At 48.1% G+C, this 27,208-nt stretch overlaps 1 protein-coding gene across 10 annotated transcripts in view; it reads left to right on the plus strand.

Moving 5' to 3' along the window:
- HUWE1 (HECT, UBA and WWE domain containing E3 ubiquitin protein ligase 1) overlaps nt 1-27,208 on the plus strand; it is a 149,332-nt gene that overhangs the window by 38,037 nt on the left and 84,087 nt on the right. For 6 of the 10 annotated variants that reach the window (XM_077283730.1, XM_077283729.1, XM_077283732.1 and 3 more), the window contains 13 exons: nt 550-726; nt 1,770-2,015; nt 2,139-2,272; nt 2,958-3,058; nt 3,528-3,713; nt 3,866-4,082; nt 4,171-4,293; nt 4,506-4,743; nt 4,896-5,131; nt 5,251-5,374; nt 5,937-6,032; nt 6,537-6,806; nt 6,910-7,062. In XM_077283730.1, coding sequence (XP_077139845.1) covers nt 550-726; nt 1,770-2,015; nt 2,139-2,272; nt 2,958-3,058; nt 3,528-3,713; nt 3,866-4,082; nt 4,171-4,293; nt 4,506-4,743; nt 4,896-5,131; nt 5,251-5,374; nt 5,937-6,032; nt 6,537-6,806; nt 6,910-7,062 — 2,301 coding nt within the window. The remainder of the gene's footprint in view (nt 1-549; nt 727-1,769; nt 2,016-2,138; nt 2,273-2,957; nt 3,059-3,527; nt 3,714-3,865; nt 4,083-4,170; nt 4,294-4,505; nt 4,744-4,895; nt 5,132-5,250; nt 5,375-5,936; nt 6,033-6,536; nt 6,807-6,909; nt 7,063-27,208) is intronic. The other 4 variants (XM_077283726.1, XM_077283728.1, XM_077283735.1 and 1 more) reach the window with 2 other exon arrangements.

The raw sequence follows: 27,208 nt of genomic DNA on the forward strand, positions 1-27,208 counted from the left end.
TAGCCTAAGGGCCTGTGCACACGATGCAGATTTAGTGCAGATCTGCAGCGTTTTTTCTGCTGCAGAAACGCTGCAGATCTGCACTGTGATTTACAGTACAATGTAAATCAATGTAAAAAAAAAAAGCTGTGCACATGGTGCAGAAAAATCCGTGCAGAAACGCTGCAGATTTCGAAGAAGTGCATGTCGCTTCTTTTGTGCTGTTCTGCAGCATTTCTGCACCCCTCCATGATAAAAATCAGCACTGGTAAAATCTGCACAGAAACTGCACAAAAACTGCAACAAAAACTGCATCAAATCTGCACCTGCTTTTTCTGCCAGGAGATGCAGATTTAGTGCAGAAAATTCTGCACCACATTTCCTACGTGTTCACATAGCCTAAGGGGGCACTTGGACCTGGGTTAACTCTGCAGATCCTTTTCTGTAGCAATAGAGATCCTCCCGCTCATCATAAATCTATATTCTAGCATGCATCACTTGATAAGTTTACATGTGTTCCTGCTATTGAACAGATGATCTATGCTGACCATTGTATTACACTCTCCACAGATGAAATTTGTGGAATCCATACTGAGCAACAACACAACAGATGATCACTGCCAGGAGTTTGTGAGCCAGAAAGGTCTCCTGCCCCTGGTAACCATATTGGGCCTTCCTAACCTACCGATTGACTTCCCTACCTCTGCTGCATGCCAGGCTGTGGCTGGAGTGTGCAAATCTATCCTGGTACGTAATTATGATTAACTAGATGGTGGCCCGATTCTAAAGCATTGGGTATTCTAGAATGTGTGTACGTCGCGCTGTGAGTGGGGGTTAAATTCCGCGCCAATATCGCTGATTGGTCGTGGCCAGCCGGGCACGATCAATCAGCGAAGCGTGGTTGAAATCCCGCACCAATTCGCGACCGCACTGCGTTTCGCTGATTGTTCACGGTTGGCTAGGCACGACTAATCACTGAAGCGGTGTTTAAGTCCCGTGGCAATATTATTTTTAACATTGTAACTGTTTACTATTGATGCTGCCTATGCAGCATCAATAGTAAAAAGTTGGTCCGGGATGGGGCGACACACTGGCACTGACTGGAGGGGAGTAGGGAGGGGCCAATTCGCGGCCAGACTAAGCATGTTCCTGATAATCGGCAACCAGAACTTTGTGCGGGCTAAGTGGCTTCTGAAGCCTATCTTAATTTTTCTACCCCCTAATCCATGAACTTAAATTGTTATTCCCAACCTTTATAGTTGGATATTTTCAGATAGTGCTTGTAAATACAAGCAATCTTTCTTTTAACTGCGTTTTAAAATTTGCAGCCGTTGTTGATTATATTAACACTATTATTGTTTTACAGCTCGTTAACTAGGAGACCGACCACCTCAAACTGCAGAACATGCGCATTGTTAGCAAGCTCATTTCTATTGAGCTTGTAAGTGCTGTTTTAAAGCTGGCCAGGATTGCTGGAGAGCACTGTAACACCTTAATCCTGGCCAACTTCAGCCTATTCTAGACAGCAGCGGTGGTCGGTCTCCCAGTCAACAATTAGTTAAAATTTCAAGAACGGCTGCAAATTTTTATAAGCAGTAAATTGCAATGAGTACTTGATTTTACATGCACTATACAATAATATCCATCTATGAAGATAGGAACGCTCCTTTTAAACTACATTAAATTTGGCACCCAATATGGCATGTGATCCCAATAGCCCTGTGCCGGATTTTATTCCGATCCCTTTTCTTGATTGCATTAGTTAGTTAGTTTTTTTTTTTTTTCTTCAGACATTGTCTCATGAGCCTAAAGTTCTCCAGGAGGGGCTCCTTCAGCTGGACTCTATCCTTTCCTCTCTTGATCCTCTTCATCGACCAATCGAGGCACCTGGTGGGTCTGTGCTGTTGAGAGAGTTGGCATGTGCTGGTAATGTCTCAGATGCCACGCTTTCTGCCCAGGCCACACCACTGCTCCATGCTCTGACGGCGGCACATGCCTACATTATGATGTTTGTCCACACGTGCAGAGTTGGACAGGTAAGCGGCGCGTTCTTTGGAGAACTTTTTTAGTTTTTTTTTTTTTTTTCCTTAATATAGTTTGGTTTAACTTTTACATGAGTTATCCTGTTGTTTTTTTTTTTTTCCTCCATTCTATTTTAGAGTGAGATCCGCGCCATCTCTGTGAACCAGTGGGGCTCACAATTGGGACTCAATGTTTTGAACAAGCTTAGCCAGCTCTACTGCTCTCTGGTGTGGGAAAGCACAGTGTTACTTTCTCTCTGTACTCCTAACAGGTGGGACGGTGTTCTCGTAACCTAATCTTGTCAGAGCTGGCTTACATTATTGTTATACTGACACTAGTATTTTCTAAAGGCTTTTCCTTCTGTGAGCTAAGTGCCCTCTCTTCTATGCCTTTTGAACTCCAAAATGATATTCATTTTACCAGCATTTGGGAAATAAAGCACAGCCTTGTATGGTATACTCAGGCATTCTGCTTTAATATGAACACTTTGACCATGTTCTGTCAAGATATTGGTGCAGGTTTTATGTCTAAATCCTGGCAGAATCTGGTGACACCCTACCGGCAATGTTAATCTACTGCTCCTACACAAATCTGACTCACGGGAACACAGCCTTTATGGTTTAAGTTGATTGTGGTCATCCCATAGACTAATGGGTCCATCCCATGTTTTCAAAGAGCTGCACAAACTTTATTGGAGCCATCCTAGTAACTGGATCCTTATTAATCATACATTTATGTGATACCCTGCACTTCCAGCCAATGTCTGTGCAAGCATCTGCAATGTCCCTTTACTGTGGGCTTAATGGGTAAAATCCTGCTGAAAAAGCCAAAGGGCTCTTGACCTAGTTTGTGGCATCCCTGGGGGGTGTTGGAGGTTAAATTATGATCCAAAAATTACATGTTGACAAAAATAAAGTCATAGTTGATTATTCTAACGTCTCTTCTCGTCTTAACAGTTTGCCACCAGGGTGTGAGTTTGGTCAAGCAGACATGCAAAAACTTGCTCCTAAGGAGGAGAAGACTGCGAGTACATTGCCCCAAGGAGCCAAAAGAGCTGGTACATAAAAAATGTAGGGTAGGGGATAACTTGCAATCTTGAGATCAGGGTTCTGCAGCTTTGTCTTGAATTCAGCCAGGGTGCGCATAGTCTACACTCCATTCATTAATTTATGAGATTCCCGGAAATGACTGAGTTCTGTACGCTGTAGTCCCAAGCATGGACATCTTTCCTCCATTCAGGATGGGGCTGCACATCCCCAGTTTTGGGATCACCTACAGGGTGACTAGGCGAGAACCTCATTTTTGGGGGACCAACCCTATAATATGGTGCCTAGTAATGTCCGCCGGCCTTTAAATTTTAGATGTTGTGTTTAGAGCCATCACATCTAATCTGTGAATGTAAAGGCAATTTAAAGAATAATAAACTTATTAGCCATGTGCCTTTTGACTTTAAGAGTTGTAAGTAGATTGACATTAAAAAAAAATAAATAAATAAATCTAATTGTTTCTTATTTTGCTGACTACAGATGGAGAGGTTGAACCTTCAGCCGCCAATGAAGAAACAACTGGTTTGTTGGAAGGAATTGGGTTGGACGGTGACTCGCTGGCTCCTATGGAGACTGATGAACCAAGCACTTCTGATCCGAAGGGTAAACCGAAGATCACACCAGCGATGGCTGCTAGAATCAAACAGATCAAGCCGCTACTGTCAGGTTAGCACGAGTTTATGCCATTGGTGATTTTTACCCATTAGTTTTTCTGTTGACTTCTATGAAGAGTCTTACTCTATAGCCAATAAGTGAGAGTGGCTCCTGGAATGATTTTGCAGCGCCTTTATTCTCATGTTTGTGTGCTTGCATTCCAGCATCCTCGAGGTTAGGGCGAGCATTAGCAGAGCTTTTTGGACTTTTGGTAAAACTGTGTGTGGGGTCCCCTGTCCGACAGAGAAGAAGCCATCATGCGGCAAGTACCACCACTGCCCCCACTCCAGCAGCTCGTTCCACTGCATCTGCTTTGACAAAATTACTCACCAAAGGCCTCTCCTGGCAGCCTCCCCCTTATACTCCCACACCAAGGTTCAGGTCAGTATTGGGGGTTCCAGTATATTGGCTTTTTTTTTTTTTTTTTTTCTAGTGCCTTTATACCTGACTTCAATCTTTGCTGTTTTAGGTTAACGTTCTTTATCTGCTCTGTTGGTTTCACATCGCCAATGTTGTTTGATGAACGGAAATATCCATATCACCTTATGCTACAGAAGTTTCTATGCTCTGGTGGGCACAATGCACTTTTTGAGTAAGTTATCTCTGTGGTTTTCTCTTTTTAGGGTCTGTTTAATAGTAGAGTTCTGTTTTTCACCAATCACAAGTTCGGCTTTTCTTATCCCTGAGTTGGTGTTAAATATCCTTATTGGGATAACCCCTTTAATATGAAAAGATTTCCCATTTCCATATATTATGACAGTATTGATGGAATACTTAATGTTGTTTTTGGGGGGGCGTTTTTAGGACCTTTAACTGGGCTCTTTCGATGGGTGGGAGAGTACCTGTTGCTGAAGGCTTGGAGCAGACTGACCTTCCAGATGGCACCGGGGAGTTTTTGGACGCCTGGCTCATGTTGGTGGAAAAGATGGTGAACCCCACAACTGTTTTGGAGTCTCCACACTCTCTACCTCCCACCAAGCTACCGGGAGGACAGAACTCCCCTCAGTTTAGCTCTTTGCGCTTCCTAGTGGTTACACAGAAGGTATGTCCAACTTTCACTTGTGGTGCCCCAAATGTTTTGTTATTATAGAGCTCACAGTGGTAAACTAAAACATAAAATGCACATGAAGGTGTAAAATTAACCCGTTTTCCGAAGGCTTGCATTCATGTATTTGTTCATCTTGTGCCCTAAAGGCAGCCTTTACTTGTATAAAGAACTTGTGGAACCGGAAGCCGCTGAAGGTGTATGGCGGGCGTATGGCTGAGTCTATGCTTGCCATCTTGTGTCATATCCTTCGCGGGGAGCCAGTCATTCGAGAACGCTTGAGCAAAGAGAGAGAGGGAAGCCGCGAAGAAGAAGCCGGGCAGCCGGATGAGAGTGGCGCTGCACGGCGGGAACCCCAAGTGAATCAACAGCAACTTCAGCAGGTGGGAGTGTGAATTGAGTTTAGAGGACTCTTTCCATAACACATGCTTATTTGATGGGATATCGGATTATTTTTTTCTTCACTGGATGAATTTCCTAATCTTGTTTTGTTTTAACCCTATAGCTTATGGATATGGGTTTTACTCGGGAGCACGCAATGGAAGCACTTCTGAACACGAGCACTATGGAGCAAGCTACCGAGTATCTCCTCACCCACCCACCTCCGCTCATTGGTGGAGTTGTGCGGGTAAGTGTGACTCACTGACGGGGGTGTCTGTTTTTTTTTTCTAATTTTTTTTTTATGATCTTCATTCAGCTTTCAAATCTGCTTTCCTTTTGTACCTTCATCACATTTCATCCTTTCCCCTCCCTCCTCTCTCTCCTCCATTCCAGCCCCTTTCTACCGCAGGCTTCTCTGTGCCACTCTGCTCATGCAAGGCAGATATTTCAGCATCTGCATGTCACAGAACATTTTAGGACAGTTAGGTGAGGGTTACTCCCCGTAAACATGTAGACCATGCTTGCAAAGCAGCTTTGAGTACTGTTAAATTTTATTAAGGCTAGTACATTAGTTAAAATGTCAATTTGTTTCCCTTCCCTGGCACAGCATAACAGGTTCCCCTCGCCAAGCTGCAGCGGCTCCCTTCTCGCTTTTTTTTTTTTTTTTTTTTTTTATTGCTCCAGTTTCCCTGATACTCATTAGACACTTAATGTCTTTTCCTATTCCTGTGCATCCTTACTCTCATGCCCTGACCTCCCCATTCTGCAGAGCAGCCCAGCTGACAGGGGTATCTGTTGTTGCTCTGCAGGACTTGAGTATGTCAGAGGAAGATCAGATGCTGAGAGCCATTGCCATGTCGTTGGGACAAGATATCCCTATGGAACAGAGGGCAGAACTGCCCGAGGTACAGTAACAAGATCAGGGTTGGGGGTAAAGAGGCACAGATGAGGGAGCATTCAACATTGAAATTACACATGCATATTTTTATTTTTTAAAAGGGTGTTGGCTCCTGTGCCTGCGTTAGAAAAGGTTGAGCTCTTCTTTCTCCCATCTTCCTGAACCAATGTTCCCTTCCCTTTTTTTTTTTTTTTCTCCCATCCACTTTATTTCCCCCAATTCCCCTCCCACATGGTGTGATAGCCCTTTCTTCCACCTCTGGTAAAACATCACAGAGAGAGTTAGCGTAACTTGCTTGAGAGAGAGTTAGCGTAACTTGCTTGCGAGAGTAAGCGTAACTTGCATGTGTTCTTTGTTTAAATTTTTTTTATTTTTTGCATATTTGAAGCCACATATGTAGTACCTATACCCTCATGAAAGTTGCAGATGTAAATGGGGTGATGTTTTTGGTAGATTGCCACAAAGTTTGTCTATAAAGTCTATCTAAACTGATCACGTTTGACTTTTTCAGGAAACTGCCCGCCGAAAAGAGGAAGAGGAGCGAAAGGCAAGAGAGAAACAGGAGGAAGAGGAGGCCAAATGTCTAGAGAAGTTTCAGGACGCCGAGCCTCTGGAGCAAGAGGAGCTTCATGGCTTCACAGACACAATGCTGCCGGGCTGCTTCCATCTTCTGGATGAGCTACCAGACACCGTGTACCGCGTCTGCGATCTCATCATGACTGCTGTAAAACGAAATGGAGCAGACTACCGTGACATGATCCTCAAACAAGTGGTTAACCAGGTGAGAGTCTATTGGAGAATGGCAGGGTCCTTTTTATTTTTTCAATTTTATGCATTATGTATATGTGAAGTAATGTCAATCTATATTCTGCTTTTTTATCTAGGTGTGGGAAGCTGCTGATGTCCTTATTAAGGCCGCTCTTCCACTGACCACGAATGACACGAAAACGGTGTCAGAATGGATAAGCCAAATGGCAACCCTTCCTCAAGCTTCCAACTTGGCCACTCGAATCCTCTTGTTGACTCTTCTTTTTGAGGTAATTTCCTTCACTAAATATTTGAATACAATTTAATATTCGCCACTTCGCTCCACATTTTGCTATTTTATTAGCACAATTAAACTAGCTCTGTTGATTTTGCACACACAATGCTCACTCACCTGCAGTATCCTAGCTGTGTAATTTTGTTATATCACAACTCTGCTGAGTTGATATTTTGTGATCCCATGGCTTGCTGTTTGTGGGTTGGTTGAGTAGATGTTGCTTGTTTGGGTGGGCATGCTTTCATTGGATGTGGTTTTTTTGGTGTGGCTTGTGTGAGGGGGCATGGTTCATGTGTGTGTGTGTGTGAAGGGGACTTCAATCAGCAGAGTTCACACTGCTCTTGTATGGGTGGTGGGACACTTGCTTTGCTGTGTGGGCAGGGCTCCATTCTGCAGAGCTCACTGTTCCTGTGTGGATGGGTGTAGCTTGTTGGTGGGCGAGAGCTCACACTGCTCCTGTGGCTTGCTGTGGGTGGGCGGGACCTCATTTAGCAGCGCTCACTCTTCTCCTGTGGCTTGCTGTTAGTGGGCGGGACCTCATTTAGCAGCGCTCACTCTGCCCCTGTGGATTGCTGTGGGTGGGTGGGGGTCCATTCAGCCGAGCTCTCGCTGCTCCTCTCGACTCCCCTCTCTCTGGTATGTGTATTTATAGAGCTAGGTGTATTCCCTCTATATTATAAACACATTTATATCGCTCCCCTCTCACCCATCCATCCATACATTCAGTCAGTGAGGGGGTGCAGGGGATAATCTTTATTACCAGGATAGCTCTTTTGGGGCTTTGTGCATTACTTGTATTCCCTGTAAGAGTGCCCTGTACTGGAGGTCGTGCTGGGCATTTGTGGCCCTGAGGGAGGAGTGGGAAGGTTTTAGACTAAGTTACTTCCATGTCTAGGAAGACTTGCCTTTCCCTAGATGAGATTGAAAGAATATTTACTTTCCAGGTCGTCCCTCATGACAGCACCACAAGGAGGTTGCTCTTCATATCCTTGATAGGGACAGGAACACAGAAGAGGTTAAATAGCCCCTCCCCACCTCCACCCTTCAGTGTTTTTCCTGTCCCTATCAGGGACAGACGCAGGAGAGAGATCTCTGGAAGATCAAGGTTACCTGATTGGAAGTCAGGCTCGGTTGAGCAGGAGCTCCTGAGTGCGGTCCCATCCTCCTGGAGGGGGCTCTGGCCGCGGGAGTCTGGGACTCCCCAAGTCGCAGGACACCGACAGAGGTCCCTCCGTGACTAGGTAGAGCTGGGTGCTCCCACACGCTGCCTCATCCCCTCACAAAGGGGCTCTGAGACAGCTGCTGCTGCTGCAGGTGTCCGGCTCTCCCTCGGCTCCACGTGCGGCCGGTGCTGGCGTCATTTCCCGGACTTCCGGTCCGGCGCTTCGGTCGCAGGTGACTTCCGGGGGGCGTGGCCGGATTCCTGGGGTCGGCGGCGCTGAGCATTTCCGGGGAGGCTGGGGGAGCAAACAGAGACCGGAACAACACCGGATTTTGCGCCCGGATCAGGGTCCCAAGCTGGTCGGCGTGAGTTCCAGATGACGCATGCGCAATACAGCTGGGGACCTGTAATCACCATGGACGCCAGCAGCTGAGCTCGGAAGGAGGACGAATCAGATGTCATGAAGCCGGGTAAGACTGACTACTTAATGACGGACAACTGACAGCACACTTGACTCAGTAAAATGGAAGGTGCTAGTCTTCCAGACGTCCAATCCTTAGAGCCGCCCACGGACCATGTGAGTAATACGTGGTATGGGAGACATTACAGTACCTTAGATCCGTAGCTACAGGGGTCTCCCTTACATTTACAGGCTAAGGACATCCCTGAAAGGTCGACTGTAAAGAAAAGGACCACCAGATGTCCATTATGCACCGTCAAGCTCCCAGATGGCTATAAAAAAGTTATGCGAAAAATGCATCGCTAAACTTCTAAAGGATGAACAGGCTTCGTTACTAGATAATATAAAAACCATGATTCGAGACGAAGTCCAAGCTACGGTGTCTACAATGGTGCCACCCCAGTCTCCGCGACCTAAAAGGCCCAGATGGGACATGGACCTAAGTTCCGAGGAAGGAGAGGTCTCGGGGTATTCCGATCCGGGCTCAGAGGAACAGGGTCCATCGGAGGTATTTCCAGAAGAACGGAAGAGATACCTGTTTTCGTCCGAAAATACGGACATATTGCTGAAAGCAGTTAGAAGCACCATGAAGATAGAGGACTCGTCTGAGCCACTATCGGTTCGAGACGAGATGTTCGGAGGCCTAAGAACTCGCAGAAATAGAGTTTTCTCCTACGTATCATTGGGGGACACAGGACGAATGGGTGTTATGCTGCTGCCACCAGGAGGACACTAAGTTAAACACACACAAAAGATTAACTCCTCCCCTGCAGTATACACCCACAGACTGGACAATCCAGAGCCAGTTCTTACTTAGTGTCTCAGGAGGCACTTGGGTCCTCAGGACCCCACCAATTTTTTGTTTTTGATTTAACGGAAAGAAGGGAGCGACAGGCAAATTTTTTAGCTCTGATCTCTCCCGCACCAACAACGGGCAAGTACACGGAGCGTTCCTCCTGTATCCTTTCCCGCAACGATGGATGCCAGCCCTGGCTCACCTTTCAGTGTGGCGACGGTTCCCTAGCGTCCCGATCTCCTTCCATCCTTCTCAGGCGACCATGGGGACTAATCATCCACCTAAGTCTCCTGGAGCCAGGGCACAGCCGGACAAATTGACAGGGCGTCCGCGCAGCCGCCCACTGCACCACCACTGAATATAGTGGCTGATACATGGCGGCAGTAGCTCTCCACCCTCTCCCTATCATGGTGAAGGTGGATGGAGCATCGGTCCCATCGCACAAGGTAAGTGCGGGGACCGACCAGCTGGCAGCAGGGGGCCCCCCCTTACTCTCTTCTAATGCGGCCCTGCAGCCGCGGGACAATGTGCGGCTCTGCAGCCGCGGGGCAGCGTGCGGCTCTGCAGCCGCGGGGCAACGTGCGGTTCTGCAGCCGCGGGGCAGCGGGTGGCTCTGCAGCCGCGGGGCAGCGTGCGGCTCTATAGCCGCTGGGCAGCGTTTACTTTCTGAGAGGGCTCGGCGGCTCCCAGGCCTGGGTCGGACTACAGCGCCCGCCTACAAGCATGCCGCCGCCCGCCCACGACACGCCCCCTCCCTGGGCGCTTCTCGCTCCCGAGAAGCGCCCTTCTCACTTCTCGGCGGCCATCTTGGACCAGGAAGTGCGCTGGCGGCTCTGCAGCACCGCAGCGCTCAGGACAGGAGGAAAGCTTCAGGATCTCCCTGCCAAGCCACCGCGGATCCTAGGTGAGACGCACCCAATAGGATTGCCTCCCCCCCCTGCCAGTACGCTCACTCCACAGCAAATATGTCACAGTCTAGGCAAAAACGGACTGGAAAGACCCACTCTGTTATTTTTGCTGTGTGCACCTCCTGCAAGATTTCTCTGCCCCGAGGTCACACCACCCCGCTGTGCTCTGCCTGTGAAATGCCCGCGGCACAGGATAATCCGGCCTCTGACCCGGAATGTAGTGAGCCTAGTACCCCCGCATGGGCGTCCTCCCTTGCTCGATCTGTGGCATCCTTGGAAAGGACGATACAGTCCCTCCGTGAGCCGTCCCTTACCCAGGGTACTTCCAAGGATGATGTAACGTGGTCTAAGAACCCCTCACGGCCCAGAGGTCGTACCGTTTCCAGAAGCCCTCACTCATATAGAAAGAAGTCCAGGGTAATATCTCCGGTCCGTGATCAGCCTTCTGGTTCAGAGAGCGAAGTCTCTCGTCACTCATCCCCAGATCATAGCAGGGAATCTTTTCTGGACGACGCTTCCAGCGTGTCCTGTTCCCCAGAGTACCGTCATGACCAAGAGACCCTTGATTCTCTCATAGACTCTGTAAGTCAGACTCTACAGTTAGAGGAGGAAGCCCCGTCTAAGGCGGCTCATCCCGTGTCATTTGGGCGGACTACAAAGGCTCATAGGTTTTTTCCCACGCATCCTCAATTCAAGGACATTGTCGATCTCCATAGAGTCCGTCCGGATAAACGCTTCTCAGGTCAGAAGGCTATGCAATTGAAGTATCCGTTTGCTCAGGACCTTGCTAAGGAGTGGTCTCAGTCACCCTCCGTGGACCCGCCAGTGTCGCGGCTAGCCACAAAGGCGGTTCTATCTTCCTCCGAGGGCGCGTCCATCAAGCATCCCACGGATAGACAAATTGATCAGATGGCTCGCTCGGCTTTTGAAGCTTCCTCGGCTTCTCTCTTTCCTTCTTTTGCCGCCACATGGGTTGCAAAAGCCATGACCCATTGGGCCGAGTCTTTAGCCTCTACTGCACTTCATGCCGACTTACCCCCTGAGGTTTCTCACCTGGCCACTCAGATTGCCAGAGCGGGGGACTTTGTAGTTTCCGCATCCTTAGACGCGGCCAACTGTGCCTCACAGGCAGCGGCCAATGCTGTCACGGTCCGCAGATCCCTTTGGCTCAGGGACTGGAAAGCGGACTCAGGATCCAAAAAATCTCTCACGTCCCTTCCATACCAGGGTGAACGTCTGTTTGGGGACAAACTAGATAAAATGATCGCAGACTCCACAGGGGGAAAGAGCAAATTCCTTCCCCAGCAACGGACCTTTCGTCCCTTTCGCAACCAACAGGGCCGAGGCCGATATTTCCGTTTCGGTTCCAACTGGTCCAATCCTTCCTCCGCGCCACCTGGCGTCGGGAGAGGTCAGCGCAAGGACAGAACCTCCCAGCCATCTTACAAACCTTCTCCCTCTTGGAGAGGCAGACCCAGACAACAGGGGTCCAGGGGGTCCAGATCTAACAGGTCTCCTCCTCAATGACTCTTGGCAGACGCCAAAGGACACCGACAGAGTTGGCGGCCGCCTACTCTTCTTTCGGGACGCGTGGCTCTCGGTAGTTCCCGACCGATGGGTCCGCGATCTGGTATCCGTCGGTTACAAGATAGAGTTTGTCTCTCTTCCCCCATCTCGTTTCTTTCAGTCCCCTCCTCCCAGAGCAAGGGTCCGTCAGTATTTCCAGGCCATAAAATCGCTATGGGACGACGGGGTCATCATCCCGGCACCTCAGGACGAAAGGTACCAAGGTTTTTATTCCAATCTTTTCATTGTACCAAAGAAGGACGGCTCCGTACGTCCGATATTGGACCTCAAACTCCTCAACAGGTACGTCCGTGTACGTCAATTCCGAATGGAGTCCCTCCGCTCGGTAATTGCCTCTCTGGAAGAGGGCGAGTTTCTTGCATCTCTAGATGTTCAAGACGCTTACCTGCACATTCCCATTCTGCCGTCTCATCAGCGTTTTCTCCGCTTCGCGGTCCAGGGCCACCATTTTCAGTTTGTCGCCCTACCGTTCGGGCTGGCCACCGCTCCTCGGGTGTTCACCAAGGTCATGGCGGCTGCCGTGGCCATTCTCCATGCTCGAGGCATAGTGGTGTTGCCCTACCTGGACGACATTCTTATAAAGGGACCCTCTTTCCGGTCCTGTTCAGAGGCGGTAGATGTCACTATAAATACTCTTTCACGCCTGGGCTGGAAACTCAATTTCAAAAAATCTTCCCCAGTCCCGGCCCAAACCATACCCTACCTGGGCATGATCTTAGACTCCTCTCAGGGTCTAGTACTCTTGCCTCCGGAAAAGGTATCTACTCTACAGAGAGAAGTCCGGAAGCTTGCTCAACCTCGCTCTCACTCCCTACGCTTCTCCATGAGGGTACTCGGCAGGATGGTGGCGGCAATGGAGGCAGTGCCCTTTGCGGTTTTTCACCTCCGGCCCTTACAACACGCCATTCTGGCAGTATGGGACAGGAATCCCGCCTCGCTCGACCGCCGTCTCCTTCTCTCTCGCCAAATCAGACAATCCCTCAGGTGGTGGACCGAGAGGTCCTCCCTGACTCGGGGGAAGTCTTTCCTTCCGGTGCACTGGCTGGTTGTCACAACGGACGCCAGTCTCTTCGGCTGGGGTGCAGTGTTCCAGCGCCACTCGACCCAGGGTCGCTTGTCGCCGCAGGAGTCCCAGCTACCCATCAATATCTTAGAGATTCGGGCAATCAGACTAGCCCTCCATCATTTTCAGCAGTTCCTCTCCGGACGTGCGGTAAGAGTCCAGTCCGACAACGCTACTGCAGTAGCCTACGTCAACCGCCAAGGGGGCACTCGCAGCAAGGCGGCCATGGTCGAGGTGACGCTAATTCTCCGTTGGGCCGAGGCACATCATTCCATACTCTCAGCAGTTTTCATACCAGGCGTGGAAAACTGGGAAGCGGACTTTCTAAGTCGCCACAGCCTCGATCCCGGAGAGTGGTCTCTTCATCCCGCAGTCTTTCACCAGATCTGCTCTCGTTGGGGGACCCCGGACGTGGATCTAATGGCATCCCGCCTCAATTGTCAGGTTCCCGTCTTCATGGCCAGGTCTCACGACCCCTCAGCCTTCGGAGCCGACGCTCTCGTCCTCTCATGGCAGGGCTTCAGTCTCCCATACATCTTTCCCCCAATTCCCCTTCTGGGGAAGGTTATCAGGAAGATCAAGGCAGAACGGATTCCAGTAATCCTCATCGCTCCGGATTGGCCACGCAGGACATGGTATGCCGAGATGGTTCAACTGGTCTCAGACGTACCTTGGAGGCTGCCGAATCGCGCAGACCTCCTGTCTCAAGGGCCCATTTACCACCCGAACTCAGAGGCCCTGTGTTTAACGGCGTGGCCGTTGAGTCCTGGGTTCTGAGGCAGAAGGGGTTGTCTCAGACGGTGATATCTACCATGCTCCGTGCACGCAAGTCTTCTTCTATGCGCATCTACCACCGCGCTTGGAAGGCATACTTCGCCTGGTGCAGGGATCGGAGGCGTTCCCCCCTCCGTTTTTCTATTCCTCACATTTTGGAATTCCTCCAATCAGGCGTAGACTTGGGTCTTGCACTCAGCTCTCTTAAGGGCCAAATTTCTGCTCTCTCGGTCCTTTTTCAGAGAAGGATCGCAAACAGATTGCAGGTCAGGACCTTTATCCAGGGGGTTTCTCATATGGTTCCGCCTTACAAGATGCCTTTGGAACCATGGGACCTGAACTTAGTTCTCTGTGCTCTTCAAGAGCCACCTTTTGAGCCCTTGCACGAGGTGTCTTTGCTGTTCTTGTCTTGGAAGATTGTCTTCCTCGTGGCTGTCACGTCTATTCGACGTGTCTCTGAGCTGGCAGCTCTGTCGTGCCGACCTCCTTTCCTCGTGTTCCACCAGGATAAGGTAGTTCTGCGGACATGTCCGACTTTTCTTCCGAAGGTCGTTTCCTCCTTCCATCTTAATGAGGAAATTGTTCTTCCCTCACTGTGCCCTGCGCCTTCCCACCCCACGGAAAGGGCGCTCCACACTCTGGACTTAGTGAGGGGTCTCAGACGTTATGTCTCCAGGACTGCGTCTTTCCGTAGATCAGATGCCTTGTTTGTTCTTCCGGAGGGGCCACGGAAGGGACTACCCGCTTCCAAGGCCTCCATTGCCAAGTGGATTCGTTCCGCCATCCAAGAGTCCTACCGTGTCAAGGGTCACGCTGCACCTCCGGGGATCAAGGCTCATTCTACCCGGTCAGTCGGCGCGTCCTGGGCCATCCGGCACCAGGCATCGGCAGCACAGGTCTGCAAGGCTGCTACATGGTCCAGTCTCCATACATTCACGAAACACTACCATGTGCACTTTCAGGCCTCGGCAGACGCTTCCGTCGGTAGGCGAATTCTACAAGCGGCTGTGTCTCATATGTAGTTTGTAGGCTCGCACAGCACTCATAACTTCTGGTGACCCGCCCAGGGACTGCTTTAGGACGTCCCATTCGTCCTGTGTCCCCCAATGATACGTAGGAGAAAAGGAGATTTTTGTGTACTCACCGTAAAATCTTTTTCTCCGAGTCATCATTGGGGGACACAGCACCCTCCCTGTTAGCCTAGTTGGCTCAATTGTTTTTTTCAGTCTGTGTTTGTTGACTTTGACATGTTTTCTGTTTGATAACTGGTTTACTCCTACTGCTTTGTTACCGAACTGGCTCTGGATTGTCCAGTCTGTGGGTGTATACTGCAGGGGAGGAGTTAATCTTTTGTGTGTGTTTAACTTAGTGTCCTCCTGGTGGCAGCAGCATAACACCCATTCGTCCTGTGTCCCCCAATGATGACTCGGAGAAAAAGATTTTACGGTGAGTACACAAAAATCTCCTTTTTCCGGTCAATAACCACATAACAGCGATGATAATGGAAGACGTGGGAAAAAAACTAGTAGTCCCGAGAGACTTCAAGTACAGTCTTCCCTTCGATCCAGAAGAAACTAAAGTCTGGGAATCGGTTCCAAAAATTGATATTCCTGTGGCCAAGGTCACAAGGAAAACGGCTATTCCCTTTGAGGACTCATCAGGATTAAAGGACCCGATGGATAAGAGGTCAGAAGATCTTCTCAAAAAAGCCTGGGAGTCGTCGGCCGCCATTATGAAGACGAATATAGCGGCTACCTCTGTAGCAAGGTCTATGAGTCTTTGGGTAGACGAGCTGGAGAGTCATATTACAGACAGAACCCCAAGGGAAGAGATCCTAAAATCTCTTTCAGTGCTGAAAATGGCGACTGATTTTATGGCGGACGCTTCAGCGGAATCGGTGCGGTTTGCTGCCAGAAACAATGCACTGTCAAACGCAGCAAGAAGAGCCTTATGGCTGAGATCATGGACGGGGAGATACCCAATCAAAAAACAAGCTGTGTTCGATTACATTTTCAGGATCTCACGTGTTCGGTCCAGTTCTTGATGAGTTACTCGAGAAGGCGTCCGATAAGAAAAAAGGCTTCCCTGAAGAGAAGCCAAAAAAGACACAATTCTTTCGCAGAACTCGCTCACACCCAAGACAGGACTACAGAGGAAAAGGGAAGTCCGGCAGATGGAGCTACCCTAAAGGGGGCAGAGGAAGAGGTTCCTTTCGAGACCAGTCATCAGGACCCAGCAAACAATGACGCCAACAATATAGGAGGAAGCCTACAATACTTCCTGGAGGGATGGCAGAACATTACTCAGAATCAGTGGATTCTGCAGACAGTTGCACAGGGGTACAAGATAGTTTACTCATCTACCCCCCAAGAGATTCTGTTTGACACAGACTGAGTAATCAGCAGTACATCAAAGACTGCTAACAGACATACAGGAACTCTAAGGGTACTGTTACACAGTGCAATTTTGATCGCTACGACAGCACGATCCGTGACGTTCTAGCGATATCGTTACGATATCGCAGTGTCTGACACGCAGCAGCGATCAGGGACCCTGCTGAGAATCGTACGTCGTAGCAGATCGTTTGGAACTTTCTTTCGTCGCTTGATCACCCGCTGACATCGCTGGATCGTTGTGTGTGACAGCGATCCAGCGATGCGTTCGCTTGTAACCAGGGTAAACATCGGGTAACTAAGCGCAGGGCCGCGCTTAGTAACCCGATGTTTACCCTGGTTACCAGCGTAAACGTAAAAAAACCCAAACAGTACATACTCACATTCCGGTGTCTGTCCTCCGGCGTCTCAACTTCTCTGCACTGTGAGCGCCTGCCGGCCGGAAAGCGAGCACAGCGGTGACGTCACCGCTCTGCTTTCCGGCTATGGTGCTTACACAGTGGAGAGAAGCAGAACGCCGGGGGACAGACACCGGAATGTGAGTATGTACTGTTTTTTTTTTTTTTTTACGTTTACGCTGGTAACCAGGGTAAACATCGGGTTACTAAGCGCGGCCCTGCGCTTAGTAACCCGATGTTTACCCTGGTTACCCGGGGACTTCGGCATCGCTCCAGCGCCGTGATTGCACCGTGTGACCGCAGTCTACGACGCTGGAGCGATAATCATACGACGCTGCGACGTCACGGATCGTGCCGTCGTAGCGATCAAAATTGCACTGTGTGACAGTACCCTTAGAGTTACAGGTCATAATACCGGTACCCCATCATCAGCATTTTCAGGGGCATTACTCCAGTCTGTTCTTCATAAGAAAACCAAGCGGAGAATACCGCACAATAATAAACTTAAAACCATTAAACAAATGGGTGGCGTACAAACGCTTCAAGATGGAATCTCTCAAGTCAATTGTACCGTTAATAAAAAAGAATTCGGTAATGTGCACGCTAGATCTCAAACATGCATACTATCATGTTCCCATCCATCCCTCACATCAAAAATTCCTCAGATTTGCAATAAGAAGTCGCAAGAGGATTCTGCATTTCCAGTTTCAGTGTCTACCATTCAGTCTCTCCTCTGCCCCAAGGATATTCACAAAGCCTATGACGGAGATCATGGCCCACTTGAGGGAAAAATAAATTCTCATTGCGCCCTACCTGGACGATCTGTTGCTGGTAGCAAATTCATCCCAACAGATGGAAGAATCCTTAAGAGTTACCATGTCACTCCTGAAACGTCTGGGGTGGGTAATAAATTTAAAAAAGTCGAGTCTCGAACCAGAGACACAGAAAATATTTCTGGGTGTACTTCTAAATTCCGAGCTGGAATACTCCTTCCTACCAGACCAAAAACAACGGTCAATCAAAAAAGAATTTCAAACGATAAAAAAACGGAAATACATTTCCATCAGGAAAGCTATGAGGATTCTAGGACTGATGACCTCATGCATTCCCAGTGTACAGTGGAGCCAGTTTCGCTCCAAAGGGAAATTCTTTCGGTATGGAACGGAAAGGAAGATTCCTTAGACAACAGGATGCGGTTATCCAGCGAAGTAAAACAGTCCCTCTCATGGTGGATCGATGTAAAAAACCTCAAAAGAGGAAAACCATGGAATATATCTCCATGCGTAAACATAACAACCGATGCAAGCTCAAGGGGCTGGGGAGCCCACATAGGACGATATCTTCAGGGGACATGGCCACCATCGGTACGCGACAGTTCCTCCAATTACAGGGAACTCGGAGCGGTCTGGGAAGCACTAAAGAGGTGCCAACAGGAAATGCAGGGACACCACATCCGAGTCTTCTCAGACAACTCGACCACGGTAGCCTTTCTCCTACATCAGGGAGGACCGAGATACCGTCCACTTCAAGCGCTAGCAGAAACAATATTCTCCTGGGCGGAGGATACTGTGAAGTCCATCACAGCAGTACATCTAAAAGGTTCACAAAACCAAATAGCGGACTTTCTCAGCAGAGAGAAGTTGCAGCCGACAGAGTGGTCTCTAAACGGAGAAGTCTTTGCTCAGCTAATCTAACAATGGGGCACTCCGCAAGTAGATTTATTCGCCACAAAGGACAATACAAAAACAAAAGAATTTTTCTCATTAAATCCAGGAGACAATCCAACTGGCATAGATGCCTTGGCTCAACATTGGGACATGGAACTTGCATACGCGTTCCCTCGTCTAGCTCTTAATTCCCAGAGTTCTGAGAAAAATTCAGTAAAGTCCAGCGGTAGTGATCCTAATAGTGCCATATTGGCCCAAGAGGAGCTGGTTTCCTCTGCTGAAGTGGATGGCGGTGGAAGACCCAGTGCTACTACCACTGAGGCGGGATTTTCTGACGCAGGGACCGCTGGTCCATCAAAATCTAAAGATGCTACAACTCTCAGCATGGATCTTGAAAGGGAAATCTTGAGATCAAAAGGACTGTCGGAGTCGGTCATCTCAACCATGAAAAAAAGCAGGAAGCCGGTAACCTCGGCTATATACCAAAAAATTTGGAAGAAATTTTGTGCTCAGACCAATACTCCAATATCCGTTCTCCAAGAACCAGATATTCCTCAAATCTTAAATTTCCTCCAAACAGGCTTTGATATGGGCTTGAGGCCTAGTACGCTAAAGGTACAAATCTCAGCGTTAAGTGCCTTTTACGATTATCCATTAGCAAACCATCCCTGGATAATGAGATACATCAAAGCTACGCAACGTATGAGACCGACAATAAGGCTATGTCTCCACGTTAAGGCTACGCGGCGGTATCGCCGCAGCGGCGAAGCCGCTCGGCGCTAAGCCCCGCCCACTTAATGGGACGCGATGGTGCCGGATGTGTACAGTACACATCCGGGATCATCGCACCCCTCGCCATAGGGCCCTGTGATATGCCTTGCGGGGACGCTGCGTCCCCGCAAGGTGTACGGACATGCTGCGTTCTGAAAAGACGCGCAGCATGTCTGGAGTCGCAGGGCCGCCGCGTGCGGGTTTCCACGCATAGTGGAGACGGGATTTCATAAAATCCCCTCCACTATGCTGGAACATCTGGACGCTGCTTGTTTGACGCTGCAGCGTCAAACAAGCAGCGTTTACTGACCGTGGAAACATACCCTAAGAAGTTCAGTACCCTCATGGAACCTCACATTGGTACTAAATGAATTACGGAAGGCTCCATACGAGCCACTTGATCAGGCAGAACTAAAATCTGTAACATTCAAGACTGTCTTTCTGGTCGCAATAACGTCAGCAAGGCGAATAGGCGAAATTCAAGCCCTGTCCATAACAGATCCATACTTAAAGATACAGGAAGATCGCATCATTCTAAGGTTGGATCCGTCGTTTCTTCCAAAAGTTGTGACGGACTTTCACAGAAGTCAGGAAATAATTTTGCCTACGTTCTGTCAGAACTTCAACAATGAAAAAGAACGTTCTCTCCATTCCCTGGATGTTAAGAGAACAGTTTTGCAGTATTTAAAACTTACAGATGGCTGGAGAATTGATCCAAACCTCTTTATCCAGATGTCGGGGAAAAAATAGAGGCAAAAAAGCCTCAAAAGCGACTCTAGCTAGATGGATTAAATCTACTATTTGCGCTGCGTATACTTCAGCCGGTGAATCCCCTCCAGAACATCTAAAAGCCCACTCTCTGAGAGCAATATCTGCTTCATGGGCAGAGAGTGCGCGGGTGCATCCATGGACCAAATTTGCCGGGCGGCAACTTGGTTTAGTTCAAATACCTTTTGTAGACATTACAAACTAGACGTTCTGTCAAAACAACAGACCGGCTTTGGAAGGAAGGTCCTCCAAGCTGTAATCCCGCCCTAAGTAGGAGTTATTTGGTATTTCTCCTTGTGGTGCTGTCATGAGGGACGACCTGGAAACTAAGAGTTAGACATACCGGTAATGGTATTTCCAGGAGTCCATCATGACAGCACCCATTATTTACCCTCCCTTGAACTCTTGTCTAATATGTGATATAAACATGTATAGAGAGGAAGTTCAATAAAATTGCGTTGTATCCATCCTGGTGTGGTACTTTGTAAAATCACTGAAGGGTGGAGGTGGGGAGGGGCTATTTAACCTCTTCTGTGTTCCTGTCCCGATCAAGGATATGAAGAGCAACCTCCTTGTGGTGCTGTCATGATGGACTCCTGGAAATACCGTTACCGGTATGTCTAACTCTTAAGGCCCCGTCTCACATAGCGAGATCGCTAGCGAGATCGCTGCTGAGTCACTAGTTTTGTGACGCAACAGCGACCTCAGTAGCGATCTCGCTATGTGTGACACGTACCAGCGATCAGGCCCCTGCTGCGAGATCGCTGGTCGTGTCGGAATGGCCTGGACCTTTTTTTGGTCGTTGAGGTCCCGCTGACAGCGCTGAATCGGTGTGTGTGACACCGATCCAGCGATGTCTTCACTGGTAACCAAGGTAAACATCGGGTTACTAAGCGCAGGGCCGCGCTTAGTAACCCGATGTTTACCCTGGTTACCAAAAAAAACAAACAGTACATACTCGCCTTTCGGTGTCCCTTGCCGTCTGCTTCCTGCTCTGACTGAGCCGCCGTACAGTGAGAGCGCAGCGGTGACGTTACCGCTGCGCTCTCACTTCTCACTGTACGGCGGCTCAGTCAGAGCAGGAAGCAGACGGCAAGGGACACCGAAAGGCGAGTATGTACTGTTTGTTTTTTTTGGTAACCAGGGTAAACATCGGGTTACTAAGCGCGGCCCTGCGCTTAGTAACCCGATGTTTACCCTGGTTACCCGGGTGCTGCAGGGGGACTTCAGCATCGTTGAAGACAGTTTCAACGATGTCGAAGTCGTTCCCCTGATCGTTGGTCGCTGGAGAGAGCGGTCTGTGTGACAGCTCCCCAGCGACCACACAGCGACTTACCAACGATCACGGCCAGGTCATATCGCTGGTCGTGATCGTTGGTAAATCGCTTAGTGAGACGGGGCCTTTAGTTTCTATCACAGGGAGTATTACAACTGGAGCAATGTTTACCCTCCTTCAAGAGGGTCAATATCCAGTTTTCTTTTCCAGAAGATCTAGTTACCATTTTCTTGCCTTTACAAGACTACGTCTTTGCCTCTTTGATCTAGTGTCCCTCAATTATCCGCTGGCCAAAAAGGTGGACATCCTCTTCAAGGTGCCTTTCACTTGAAATCTGGCGACTCTTTTCTCAGAAGTGACTCCAAGCCCTCCCACTCTTTAGATTTCAGGAAACCATCCCAACTCTAAGTCCTACTGACACACTCGATCCAGTGCCTCTAAGTCTTCTTTCTCTAAAACCTCTTCAGCATGTTTGTCTTTTACCGCCACTCCAATATGTGGTAGGGACATCTACTTTTCAAGACGTTATGGCCTGCCCATGTGGATGACTCCTGGGTCAGGAAGGTGGAGTTGTGGGCTACAAGTTAACATAGTCTTTTTTTTTTTTTTTTTTCCACCAGGCACGTTATTATTGATTCCAACTTTCTTTTAAACCATTAATGTCCTAAAACTCCAATGAGTTCTCATTCCACAGGTGGAACATTGTCAGGGATTTTATTCCACCCTCTGAACTGTCCAAAAGGAGGATGGCTTAGAGAGGACCATTCTTGAACCCAAACTGAACCATGGATTTGGCATTAAATCCCTGCTGTCAGTGGTCACATCTAGAACATGACCAGTTTCTGATTTTTATGGGCATTTTCAATGCGCATCTCCTTTCCCGTTGCCAGATGCCATCAGCAATTCCTTTTGTTGTAATTTCTTTTCGTTTTCAATCCTCCCCTTTGAGCTCATCATGGCTCCCAGCTACTTTTCCAAGGTCCTCATTCCTTTCATGGACTGTATATGCGCCCTGGGGTTGTTAGTCATACCATGCGTGGATGACCACCTTCTGACGGGACTTACCAACGAGGAAAACCTTTTCAGCCTCCACATAACCCTGGATTCCCTTTTAACTCTTTGGATGGGCCGTGAACCATCGGAAGCACCACCATTGGCTGTTGATGCTGAGGTCTTCAAATTCAAGGATGTCTGACTCTCATTCATTCAAACCATGGTCAAGACCTATAAACTCCAGTTGGCCAGGATATATCTCCTTACTTTGGATACTCTTTATCCAGTCTGGCCTTCGTCCATGTCTCAATTTTGCACTTTCCATCCTATTCTAGCACACTCTGGATTTCCATAGGCAGTCCAGGCTTTTCCGTAGTGTTCGCTACAAGCCATAGGCAGACACTTAAGACCAAGATTCTTGTTTGCGTGCTGTACATATACACATATATACACACACACACACACACACACACACACACACACACACACACACACACACACACACACACACACACACACACACACATATACACTCACCGGCCACTTTATTAGGTACACCATGCTAGTAACGGGTTGGACCCCCTTTTGCCTTCAGAACTGCCTCAATTCTTCGTGGCATAGATTCAACAAGGTGCTGGAAGCATTCCTCAGAGATTTTGGTCCATATTGACATGATGGCATCACACAGTTGCCGCAGATTTGTCGGCTGCACATCCCAAAGATGCTCCATACAAGGCAGGATGGATCCATGCTTTCATGTTGTTTACGCCAAATTCTGACCCTACCATCCGAATGTCGCAGCAGAAATCGAGACTCATCAGACCAAGCAACGTTTTTCCAATCTTCTACTGTCCAATTTCGATGAGCTTGTACAAATTGTAGCCTCAGTTTCCTGTTCTTAGCTGAAAGGAGTGGTACCCGGTGTGGTCTTCTGCTGCTGTAGCCCATCTGCCTCAAAGTTCGACGCACTGTGAGTTCAGAGATGCTCTTAGGCCTACCTTGGTTGTAACGGGTGGCGATTTGAGTCACTGTTGCCTTTCTATCAGCTCGAACCAGTCTGCCCATTCTCCTCTGACCTCTGGCATCAACAAGGCATTTCCGCCCACAGAACTGCCGCTCACTGGATTTTTTTTCTTTTTCGGACCATTCTCTGTAAACCCTAGAGATGGTTGTGCGTGAAAATCCCAGTAGATCAGCAGTTTCTGAAATACTCAGACCAGCCCTTCTGGCACCAACAACCATGCCACGTTCAAAGGCACTCAAATCACCTTTCTTCCCCATACTAATGCTCGGTTTGAACTGCAGGAGATTGTCTTGACCATGTCTACATGCCTAAATGCACTGAGTTGCCGCCATGTGATTGGCTGATTAGAAATTAAGTGTTAACAAGAAGTTGGACAGGTGTACCTAATAAAGTGGCCGGTGAGTGTATGTGTGTATATATGTATGTGTGTATATATGTATGTGTGTATATATGTATGTGTGTATATATGTATATATGTGTATATGTATGTGTATATATGTGTATATGTATGTGTATATATGTGTATATGTATGTGTATATATGTGTATATGTATGTGTATATATGTGTATATGTATGTGTATATATATATTATAAATTTTGTCTAAGGGGTACTTCCGTCTTTCTGTCTGCAACTTCCGTCACGGATGTTCATTCACTGATTGGTCTCGCCAGCTGCCTGGTCGCGGCAGCCATGACAATCAGCGACGGGCACAGTCCGATTAGTACCTCCCTACTCCCCTGCAGTCAGTGCCCTGCGCCTTCTCCATACTCCCCACAGTCACGGCTCACACAGGGTCAATGCCAGCGGTAACGGACCGCGTTATGCCGCGGGTAACTCACTCCGTTACTGCCGCTATTAACCCTGTGTGACCAAGTTTTTACTATTGAGGCTGCCTATGCAGCCTCAATAGTAAAAACATCTAATGTTAAAAAAAATAACATCATTATATACTCACTTTCCGACGCTCCGGTGACCGGTCCATGCAAGCGGCAGGTTCCGGTGCTAAGGTTGGTGTGCGACAAGGACCTGCCATGACATCACGGTCATGTGACCGCAACGTCATCACAGGCCCTGCGCGAGAAGGACCTGCCGTGACGTCACGTTCGTGTGACCGCGACGTCATCACACCCTCGGACCGGAAGCTGCCGCCTGAACCGAACACAGGCGACAGAACTACAAGGGGCCCCCCTCGGAAGGTGAGTATGTTTATTTTTTATTTTTTAACCTGTGACATATGTGGCTGGGCAATATACTACGTGGCTCTGTGCTGTATACTACGTCGCTGTGCAATATACTATGTGGCTCTGTGCTGTATACTACGTAACTGGGCAATATACTACGTAACTGGGCAATATACTACGTGGTTCTGTGCTGTATACTACGTAACTGGGCAATATACTACGTCACTGGGCAATATACAGTGATGGCCAAAAGTATTGACACCCCTGCAATTCTGTCAGATAATACTCAGTTTCTTCTTGAAATTGATTGCAAACACAAATTCTTAGCTATTATCTTCATTTAATTTGTCTTAAATGAAAAAATACAAAAAGAATTGTTCTAAAGCCAAATTGGATACAATGCCTCACCAAACATAAAAAAGGGGGTGGACAAAAGTATTGGCACTGTTTGAAAAATCATGTGATGCTTCTCTAATTTGTGTAATTATCAGCACCTGTAACTTACCTGTGGCACCTAACAGGTGTTGGCAATAATTAAATCACACTTGCAGCCAGTTGACATGGATTAAAGTTGACTCAACCTCTGTCCTGTGTCCTTGTGTGTACCACATTGAGCATGGAGAAAAGAAAGACCAAAGAACTGTCTGAGGACTTGAGAAACCAAATTGTGAGGAAGCATGAGCAATCTCAAGGCTACAAGTCCATCTCCAAAGACCTGAATGTTCCTGTGTCTACCGTGCGCAGTGTCATCAAGAAGTTTAAAGCCCATGGCACTGTGGCTAACCTCCCTAGATGTGGACGGAAAAGAAAAATTGACAAGAGCTTTCAACGCAAGATTGTGCAGATGTTGGATAAAGAACCTCGACTAACATCCAAACAAGTTCATGCTCCCCTACAGTCCGAGGGTACAACAGTGTCAACCCGTACTATCCGTCGGCGTCTGAATGAAAAGGGACTGTATGGTAGTAGACCCAGGAAGACCCCACTTCTTACCCCGGGACATAAAAAAGCCAGGCTGGAGTTTGCCAAAACTTACCTGAAAAAGCCTAAAACATTTTGGAAGAATGTTCTCTGGTCAGATGAGACAAAAGGTAGAGCTTTTTGGGCAAAGGCATCAACATGGAGTTTACATGAGAAAAAAAGAGGCATTCAAAGAAAAGAACACCGTCCCTACAGTCAAATATGGCGGAGGTTCCCTGATGTTTTGGGGTTGCTTTGCTGCCTCTGGCACTGGACTGCTTGACTGTGTGCATGGCATTATGAAGTCTGAAGACTACCAACAAATTTTGCAGCATAATGTAGGGCCCAGTGTGAGAAAGCTGGGTCTCCCTCAGAGGTCATGGGTCTTCCATCAGGACAATGACCCAAAACACACTTCAAAAAGCACTAGAAAATGGTTTGAGAGAAAGCACTGGAGACTTCTAAGGTGGCCAGCAATGAGTCCAGACCGGAATCCCATAGAACACCTGTGGAGAGATCTAAAAATGGCAGTTTGGAGAAGGCACCCTTCAAATATCAGGGACCTGGAGCAGTTTGCCAAAGAAGAATGGTCTAAAATTCCAGCAGAGCATTGTAAGAAGCTCATTGATGGATACCGGAAGCGGTTGGTCGCAGTTATTTGAGCTAAAGGTTGTGCAACCGAGTATTAGGCTGAGGGTGCCAATACTTTTGTCTGGCCCATTTTTGGAGTTTTGTGTGAAATGATCAATGTTTTTCTTTTTGCCTCATTCTCTTTTGTGTTTTTTCATTTAAGACAAATTAAATGAAGATAATACCAAAGAATTTGTGTTTGCAATCATTTTCAGGAAGAAACTGAGTATTATCTGAAAGAATTGCAGGGGTGTCAATACTTTTGGCCATGACTGTACTACGTCGCTGGGCAATATACTACGTCACTGGGCAATATACTACGTGGACATGCATATTCTAGAATACCCGATGCGTTACAATCGGGCCACCATCTAGCGTATGTATATGTATGTAGATAGATATGGATAGACATATAAATATTATACATAATACATATATAGTATATACACACAATTTCATTTTTCTACTTGCCATAAAAAAAAAAATTCTCATCAAGTGTCTTGGGGATACAGATCTTTAGTCTTTCATGGTGTTTGTTTGTTTTTCTCCTACACCTCATTGGGGGACACAGGACCATGGGTGTTATGCTGCTGCCACTAGGAGGACACTAAGTAAACACATAAAGAATAGCTCCTCCCCTGCAGTATACACCCTCCTGCTGGCTCTCAGTGACCCAGTTCTTGCTTAGTGTCTGTAGGAGGCACTTGGGTCTGCTTTCAGACCCCACCGTTTTTATTTTAGCTTTTTACTTTTTATTCTATTTTTTCCCTTAACGGAGCGAATGGGGGCGACTGATCCTTTCTAGGTTCCGATCTCCCCCGAACCATCAACAGGCAAGTACGTGGAGCGTCCCTCCCGTATCCTTTCCTGCAACGTTGGATGCCAGCCCTGAGCTCACCTTTACGGGCGACGGTTCCTTTGCGTTCCGATCTCCCCCCTCCATAGCAGGTGACCACATGGAGTAGCCCTCCATCTACCTCTCCTGGAGCCAGGTGCATAGCCGGACAGGATATATATGGCATCTGTGCAGCCCCCCTCTGCATCACCACTGATATAGCGGATGACGCATGGCGGCAGAAGCTCTCCACCCCCTCCCTGACTATGGCGACGGTGGATTGAGCACCGGCCCATCGCATCTACCGTGAGTACACTGTGGCTGCTGAGGCGCTGGGGGATTCTGGTCCCCGGGGTATGGGAGGTCCACACCTTAAAGGGAAGGTGCCATCAAAAAATTTTTTTTTCCAGCGATTGAAAAAATGTGAAGAATTAATGTTTACATTTTCTTAAAAAATATTATTTGTTTTTAATTTAGTAAAATATGAAAAATA

This window comes from Ranitomeya variabilis, chromosome 2, assembly GCF_051348905.1.
Source record: "Ranitomeya variabilis isolate aRanVar5 chromosome 2, aRanVar5.hap1, whole genome shotgun sequence".
Taxonomy (NCBI): domain Eukaryota; kingdom Metazoa; phylum Chordata; class Amphibia; order Anura; family Dendrobatidae; genus Ranitomeya; species Ranitomeya variabilis.